The 8850-nt window shown below is 35.8% G+C and overlaps 1 protein-coding gene across 1 annotated transcript; it reads left to right on the forward strand.

Annotated features, from left to right (window-relative positions):
• The first annotated feature begins 203 nt into the window (after positions 1 to 203).
• On the forward strand, positions 204 to 8614 carry fbxo8 (F-box protein 8). The gene is made up of 6 exons (XM_058774318.1): positions 204 to 405; positions 3047 to 3395; positions 4197 to 4323; positions 4881 to 4999; positions 5280 to 5476; positions 6813 to 8614. The coding sequence occupies exons 2-6, from the start codon at positions 3055 to 3057 to the stop codon at positions 6998 to 7000; spliced, it is 972 nt and encodes a 323-aa protein (XP_058630301.1). The 5' UTR covers positions 204 to 405; positions 3047 to 3054; the 3' UTR covers positions 7001 to 8614.
• The last annotated feature ends 236 nt before the right edge of the window (positions 8615 to 8850 follow it).

Below are 8850 nucleotides of genomic sequence, written 5' to 3' on the forward strand. Positions count from 1 at the left end.
TAGCATTTTATTTTATATTACTTTCTTTTATTTTCAATAAGCATACGAATTTGACAAACACGGTGAAAAAAACAAAACAAAACAAAAAAACCTTTCAATCGAAAGTGCAAGTGAGTGTACCTGTGGTTAATTTACTCGGAGAGATTTGCGTCACTTCCACCAATAACAATAAACGTCAGTCTGGCCAGAGTGGTCTGGGAGGCGGAGAGACAGACAGGAGGAGCGAGCGAGCTGATGAATGATAGTGTCACAGGACTGTCTCACCTCGATCAGCGGCGTTGGAGCTGTCAAGATGGCTGTCCTGGGCTCCTGTTAAAGGACTGCGATAATTTCATCCGTGAGACAGTGGCAGATCAGCAAGTCATTTCGTCGCGGCGGCGGTAGAAGTATTTCACATACACAGAGGTGGGTGCTGCTGCTGCTGCTGCTGCTGCTTTGAGAGATTGACGCTGCGAAAATAAAAACAGAAGAGTTCCATACGTCACTTTGCTCAATGTCCAATCAGAGTTCAGGTTTATGTGTCAAATTGCCATTTCAACCAATCGTTTTAGAGAGAGGCGGGACTTTGTGCTTCAGCCAAACATGTTGGAAGACCTATTGCTTAGAAAATATAAGCTGTAGAAAACCTCAATTTGTGTGTCAGTCACTACAATCACAAGTTTAGTAGAGTGAAACTCTAAACAAGAGATGTTTATTTAATATATAACGTCCCAGAGCTTAAGTTTATATGTTTTATATTTAAGTAATGTGTCAGATGAGTTCTTCTTTGTTAGGACTGAAATCTGAAAGGCTACTGATATGCAAATAAAGCTGGAAATTTAGGTCAAGGTTTATACTACGTTTTAAGTACTTTTTGCGTAATAAACTGAACTAAAATGTTAAACTGTAAATAGGATTGTGTAAATAGAACTTGTTCTTTCCAGTTTGTCATTGCACTGTCACAATTTACAGTAAACAGTTTGTTGTCAAGAGTAACACAATTAGAACATGCATGGGGTTGCCAGATCTGCTTGCTTTCACTTTTAATAGAAACAACACAAGTTAGATGAGCTTAGCCATGTCTAAAAAATAAAAGTTCAAAAATAACTTTAATAAGCATTTTTTTTTTTTTTTTTTTTTTAAGATTTAAGAGCTGTTCCTGCCCTTAGGCAAAGCAGAGGGAAATTGCTTGTAAGAGTTCATTGACCTCGTTCAGCTTTCCGGTCCATGTTTTAAGCAGGTCTAAGAATTCCCAAGCTCCTCCTACAGGATGCCAAGGAGCAGGTGCAGTAGCATTACGTCAGTCTTGAGCAAGTATATGTCAAGTTCATATAAGAAAGCCTGTCATGCTAAAGACTCGGCGACAAGGAGAGCAACCAGAGAGCATTCAAGAGGCCATTAGAGACAAGAATAACAAGGCTTCTCATAGATAGAGACATGTTTTAGAGAGGAAGGCCCTTGGAGGGAGGGAGTCAGACAGGGCCACATAAAAAGGCTTAATGCATATCTCCAAGAGAGGATTAGTGCTACTGCAGTGGAGATAAAGCTGCCATCAGGGCTTTTATTTCCCAGCTGACTACTGCACACTAGCACTAAAAACAGTTTCCTAGAGGCTGTTTTGCCCTGATGAGGTAAGGATTCGGGGACCCAACTGAAATGATCTAAATCAAGAATAAAGTGCTGAGAGCTTGAGGCCTCTGGATTACTCTGGTTTAGTTTTACAGAAGGCAGAGAGATAGCTGTAGACACAATGCTTTCCTTTAATAATAAATAAATACAAAAAGAGAATATATTATATACAAATGCTTTCAGCAAAACAAGAAATAAAAGCAGGCTGGCCTGTCCATATCAAATGTCTCAGATGGCTGAGATTACGTCAGCTTCTTCTATTTAATGTATATGAAATCAAAAACGGAAAATGATCTGCTGTAAGACCAGAGCTCTCAGTAATAACAAAAAAGTATGTTACACATGCAACACATCAGTTTTCTACATATCAGCAGTAATGCTGGAACTCAGTTCACTCAATTTCAAATTGAAATTTACATTTAAAAAAACATTGTATTTAGACTACTGGTCAAAAGTTTGGAATACTTTTGAAGGGTTTGGAATATTTTATTTTAAAATGTTTTCTTGTGATGGCAAAGCTAGTCGTTAGTCCAGTCTTTAGTGTCACATGATCCTTTAGAAATCATTCTAATATGTTGTCGTGCTGCTCAAGTCAAGTCACCTTTATTTATATAGCGCTTTTACAATACAGATTGTGTCAAAGCACTTAACAGTATCAAATTGGAGGATAGAGTGTCAGTAATGTATAATGATAAGATTAAACACTCAATTTTCAGTTAAAGGCATTTCATTATTGAATTCAGAGATGTCATTGTCTAGCTCAGTTTAGTTTAAATAGTATCTGTGCAATCAAATCGGCGATAATCGCTAGAAATTAAGTGTCCTCCTCAAGAAACATTTATTTTTATTATCAATGTTGAAAACAGTTTTGGCTGCTTAATATATTTTTGAAACCGTCATGCACTACCATTCCACAGTTTGGAGTATGTAAGATTGGGTTAAGAAAAAAGAAAAAAATAATTAAGGACAAATTAAATAGTTTAAAAGTGACAGTACAGACATTTATATTATAGCATTCTACATTGATAATAATAAAAACTATTATTAATAATTGAGCACCAATAACTGATAATGGTCGAACACCAAATCAGCATATTAGAATGATTTCTGAAGGATTCTGAAGGAAAAATTAACTCAGCATTTCCATCACAGAAAATGTATTTATTTTAAATTGTAATAATATTTCACAATATTTCGCTGTTTTACTGTATTTTTTATCAAATAAATGCAGCCTTGAGACTTCTTTCCAAAACGTTAACAAAATCTCACACATTCCAAACTTTTGAGCATTAAGTGTACTGTAAATGCTTCTTTAAATACATGCTATTTTTTTTCCTCAAGCTACACAAACTAGTATTATAGAATAGTATTATATTGCAGTGAGGGCTGAAGACAGATATATATGCATTGTATTTCACTCAAATGAAACATTTTTCAGATCTGCAGATGGGTCAGGGTCTGTGGAGGGTGGTGAGGAACCAGCAGCTGCAGCAGCAGTACAGTGAACAGTGCTTCCTCCAGCGGGACAGAGAGCGGGTCCGGAGGGTAGGGCCCCCACTGGCTGAACCGTTGCAGCAGCGCCGCACACCGCAGTGCCAGGTGCCCGGCACCGACATCAGCCACCTGCTGCGCGTCCGCAAGGGCAAAGAGGAGCAGGGCTTCATCGATCTTGAGATGTTGCCGCCCGAACTCAGCATCACCATCCTCTCCTACCTGAATGCTACCGACCTGTGCCTGGCCTCCTGCGTGTGGCAGGACTTGGGGAACGATGAGTACCTGTGGCAGGGGTTAGTGATGTTTTTGTATGTTTTTAGGAGACAAGAAACACATAAACTACCTGTCAAAAGTGTGGAATAATTAAGAGTCTTTTTAAATAATAATATTTATTTAATAAAAATACAGTAAAACAGTAATGATGTGAAATATTATTGCAAATTAAATAAATGTTTTCTATTTTAATATTTGTTAATATTTTATTTGTATTTTTATTTTATTATCAGTGTTACATGATCCTTCATAAATCATTCCAATGCTGCTCAATTATCATTGTTATTGTTTTAATTAATTATATTATATGTTGAAAACCGTTTTTGCTGCTTAATATTTTTTGTGGAAATAATGATAATTTTTTCAGGATTCCTTGAAGCTTAGAAAATTCAAAAGAGCAGCATTTATTTGAAACAGGAATATTTTATAACATTATAAATGTCTATATTTTCACTTATAAATAATAAAAATATTTATTTAGTTATTTTTTCTTACTTATTGTACTTACCCCAAACTTTTGAATAGTCGTAATGTATCACAGTTTCCACAAAAATTTTATTTTTTGATTAAATAAATGCAGCCATGGTGAATATAAGAAAATAAAATCTTAATTATTCTAAACTTTGGATGGTAGTATAATGTTTCAGTGGATTTTATGCAAACTAAATGATATTAATTATTTCTGCCTTTTAGATTTTCAGCTATTCAGTCAATCAATAAATAAATGATATTGTAAAAAATATTTTTCAAATTCACTACTATAGAAAGTGTATTAGGATTTCTCCAATTCAATGTCTTGTTTTTCTTTGTCTGCCCTCTAGCCTGTGCAAGTCCACTTGGGGTCACTGTTCCATATACAACCGAAGACTTCCATCTGGATTTTCATACAGAAAACTCTACATGGAATTAGATGAAGGAAGTCTAACCTTCAATGCCAACCCGCAAGAGGTACAAAAAATACAAGCTTTTGTTCTGTCTCGCCACAATAACGTCTCCTTAATTAGAGGGCAAACCGTTTAATGTTTAAATGGGCAAGAAACAGAGAAATGATCATAGCCACAATGTGCTTTGGAAACCCATTCAGTTCTGACCAGCTAGCTTTGATTAATATGACGGTTTCCTCCTCCACCCTGTAAATTCCCACGTAACCCAGAAATGCTCATACTGCAGACTAAATATATTATTTTTACAAGCTCACCTAGAATGAATAATGGTGCATGACATAGGCTTTTAGACCACAACCCGGATTAAAACAAAATGGATGGCTTTTCTCTCATGCAAGCTGCTCTTAAAACATCATTTCTGTTCAGAGATGCATTTGAATGTCTTGACTCCCCCTCGCTCGTGTCTTAGGTTAGATTAGCAAAGCTTTAGCTGTCCACTTAAAGGACATGCGATAGCCTTGCTCCGGACTAAATCGCGGTGTCTGGTAAAAAAAGTGTGCCCCCTCCTTCTCGTTTTCCTCCTAATCCCCACACCCTGTTTTATGTGGGTCTTTCATTCAGGGTATCAGTTACTTCATGTCCAGAGGTATTCTTGTGGACCACCCGAAGGAAATTGCCAAGTTTATATTCTATACCAGAATGCTGAATTGGAAGATGCTGCGGATTTATCTCGATGAACGGTTTGTTTGTTTTTAAATGTATATTATTAATGTCTTTTATTAATGTATGTGATGTGCAGTTGTATAACTTCCACTAAGCTGTGAATATCAATACCATGAAACTTGTTCATTTTGGAGGAAACCAAATAAGGGCACTGTCAATTTATATATTTATACACATTATAAATAAATAATAATCTACAGCTGATAGATGCTGATTAAAATTTAGTTTTTGAGGGAAATATAGTAATCTGCTGCTGATAATAATTAAAAATGTGGATTGAAACTACTGTGTTTGCAGGCGAGATGTCTTGGATGAGCTTGTCACACTTCATAACTTTAGTAACCAGTTCCTCCCTAATGCACTGAGAGACTTCTTCAGACACATTCATGCCCCGGAGGAGAGGGGCGAGTACCTGGAGACCCTCATCACTAAGTTTTCTCATCGTTTCTGTGCCTGTAACCCCACTCTGGTGCAGGAAGTGGGCTTAAGTCCTGGTAAGTGAAGTACAACAGTCATAAAAGATCCCAGACTGGCACTTATACTACAGAGTGATCTCGTGTGTAACTGTGACATCGATATCACTGTGATTTGCTTTGCTGGTTGTCAGGTGTGTCAAGTGACGTACACAGATTTTTGTCTTAAGTGAAAATGAAAGCTGAAATACCGGTTCTAGTATTGGTACATACAAATCACAGATTGCATGATTAGTATTGTAATGTGTTGATTTGTCAACCATAATTTAATAGCCGCAGATCTGCGTGATCTCATCTTTGTATAGAGCAACATGTGAGAAATCCTTGTACTAACACCGTCGTTTGCTTCTAAAGCTGAGCAAAGCCTGCTGGCTTAAAGTGATAGCAAAAGAGGACCCTGCTCTGAATCCAACCAATCACAGTTACCTTAACTGCAATAACATGTGACTTGTAGTGCATGTGTGCTACTGTACAAGCAGGAAGATTTATTATAAATTACTGACAGAACTCACGCTTCAAGCCAAGATGTGCTCCAAGATGAGTTTTTTGGGGTTTTTTACCTTTAGATTCTCATCATAATATTAAAGGTTTAAACAGAGGTGTTTAGGCATTATGTAAAGACAATATGGATAAATTATCTGAAGTATGCGAAGCAGGGAGTGGTTACAAGCTCATATATAAAACGCATGTACAACTAAATCTTATCTTAAATTCCATGGATTTCATCCTACGTCAAAAGTGAGGAGCAAATTATAAAGAGAATTTATAAAGGGAAAAACTGAAGTAAAAATGTACAGCAACTAAAGAGCACATATGCAAACTTTTTGCACTCGTATATACCAGTAAATGAAACTATCCAACATTTCTGTTAAAATGTAAAGATAAATAAGACGATCACAATATGCATTGATATTATTATATGCACAGATGAGCAACTGCTTTGTGATAATTGTGTCAGTTAAATTAAATGATAGAGAGATAGATTATATTTTATTTCATTTTTCATCCATTTTTTAATGGATTATAATAACCCTGATATACACGCTTGGCCATGATGATAAGTGCTGTACTTCTTCCAAACCATAAAGAGATATTTGTGGGCATTCTGTAAATGGAGTTGAATTTAACTATGATTTATAAATCGGGATGCATTTAGGAAACTAGTAATTATGGATGCTTTATAAATCAGCTGTTGAAACATTGGAAATTGTCATCCATTCACATTTAGCATCATTCTACGTTCATCTTTATTAAAGATGTTTCTGCATAATGCAGACATTTTTGTTTGAAGAAGGGGTTACAACGTTAACTGTGCTAAATATCATAAACAACACACCTCTCTCTTCTGGTTTTGCAGATGCAGTGTACGTGCTGTGCTACTCCCTCATCCTTCTCTCCATCGATCTGACCAGCCCTCACGTAAAGAACAAGATGTCCAAGAGGGAGTTTATCCGAAACACACGGCGGGCTGCTCAGAACATCAGCGAGGACTTTGTAGGGCACCTCTATGACAACATCTATCTGATCGGCCACGTGGCGGCCTAGGCACTACAGCGCTTGACACGTTAGAGAGAGACTGCTGGCACGCAAAACATTAGTGACTGCACTAGGAAGGATTCTGCTTGAAGCTGGAAGAAACACTGTCAGAACTCTGCAGGTCATTTTAAACTGAAGTCTTGTGAGTGAAGCCCTTGATATGATGCTGCATTGGAAAAGGAGTGGAGGACAGCCACAATGTGAAGAATCAGCAAAAGCGAGTCAGTTGTTAGCAGGCTAGCAATGGTAGCGACAAGGTATATCTACCGCAAACCGCTTAAACATGCAAAACCATGTAGCTACATGAAGATATATGAGATAAGCTATGAAGTCAGTTAAAACTGAATGTAGACTTTATGGGGCTTGCGTCATATTTACAAAGATATCTATATTTTTTTTTTCCTCGTTCTAATTTGGAAACCTCTCGTGCTTATCAAATGAATGTCAGGTTTTTTGCCATATCTACAAAATTCAGGCAAGTCTAAGACATTCAGTCTATGGTCACTGTGATATCAAAGGATTGACAGACTAAAACAGCACACTTATAATATTGATTATGAACAAAAGCATTTTTTTATTTTAATTCTGTGTGTACTTTCTTGTTTTAGGGGGCTTTGTGTTTCTGCATTGTCACTCATGTCTCATCTTCCGTGAGAAGAGTAAAACCCTGTGAGACATTGTATGCACTGAATTTTTATTATGTATCTTTCATAGGTTTGGCAGTTTTTTTTTTTTTGCTCACCTTCCTTTCTACAGATTGTTGATGTTCTTTTTTTGTGCATCACATTCTGTTAGACTGTTTTCCAATCATTTATAAATTATATACACAAAAACTTCATACAAGCAAAAGAAATGAGCTATTCATTTCATCTAAACATTTGAGTGTGTTCAGCCAGAGAAATTTCCTTTTACTCAAATAATTCATTGGACATCTTGTCTTTTAATTTAATATTTACTCTCAGTTCATAAATGTGGGCATTTTTCTTTTTTCTTTTATTCAGACTTACTACAATTGGGTGCCAATAGTGAGGATTAAATACTATACACAATAATGTAGAATTATTATTATTCACACACTCTGCATAGTTTAATTTAATGTTGGACATTTTATTTGCACATAATGTATATATTTAAGTATATAGAGATTTATAAACATTAAATTTTATTTTGGAGTATTTTAACTAAGAGTTGTGGTTTTTCTCTCAATTAAAAGAGTGAATTCTGTCCTTTTGCACTTTTTTTTTTTTTTTTTGGCATATTTACCATGTCACAATGCTATGAGCACTCAACCACTCAGAAAACTGCTGCAGCATTTATTTGTGAAATGTCATGCCAATAACTACATAATTCTGACCATTGCTATCTAGTGCTGAAAGAACTGTATTTTTAATAACAGATTACAGCTCATCTGTCCCTGATTTTTGATCTTTATTTTTACAATGCTCTGCATTAAGTAGGTATTTATCCAGCAAATGCAATTCTGTTTAAACAAATCTGCTTAACTGTAGTTAAATTGCAGAAAAGATTTGTTTAATATAGATTTCAGAATGATAACACTGGACTAACGCACTTATAGATTGTAACAAAAAAATAAATAAAACTTTGCAAAGCGCTGTTTGCATAGTCACGTGTGTATTGTCTGATCCTTGGCGTAAAAACTGCATGTTTAAATATGACATTTAGTTTCACTGAGTGGAATAAGTAAATTGCAATTTAAATAAATTACTCGACTACCTTTATTTAATCTATATGAGGCCATTGCTTCTTGGAAAATAGAGAGCAAACATTTACCTGCAGACAAAAGAAAACTATCGTCGCATTGAATGTGATTGCTTTATGTACTTTATTATAATTTTTTT

This window comes from Onychostoma macrolepis, chromosome 01 (genome assembly GCF_012432095.1).
Source record: "Onychostoma macrolepis isolate SWU-2019 chromosome 01, ASM1243209v1, whole genome shotgun sequence".
NCBI lineage: Eukaryota > Metazoa > Chordata > Actinopteri > Cypriniformes > Cyprinidae > Onychostoma > Onychostoma macrolepis.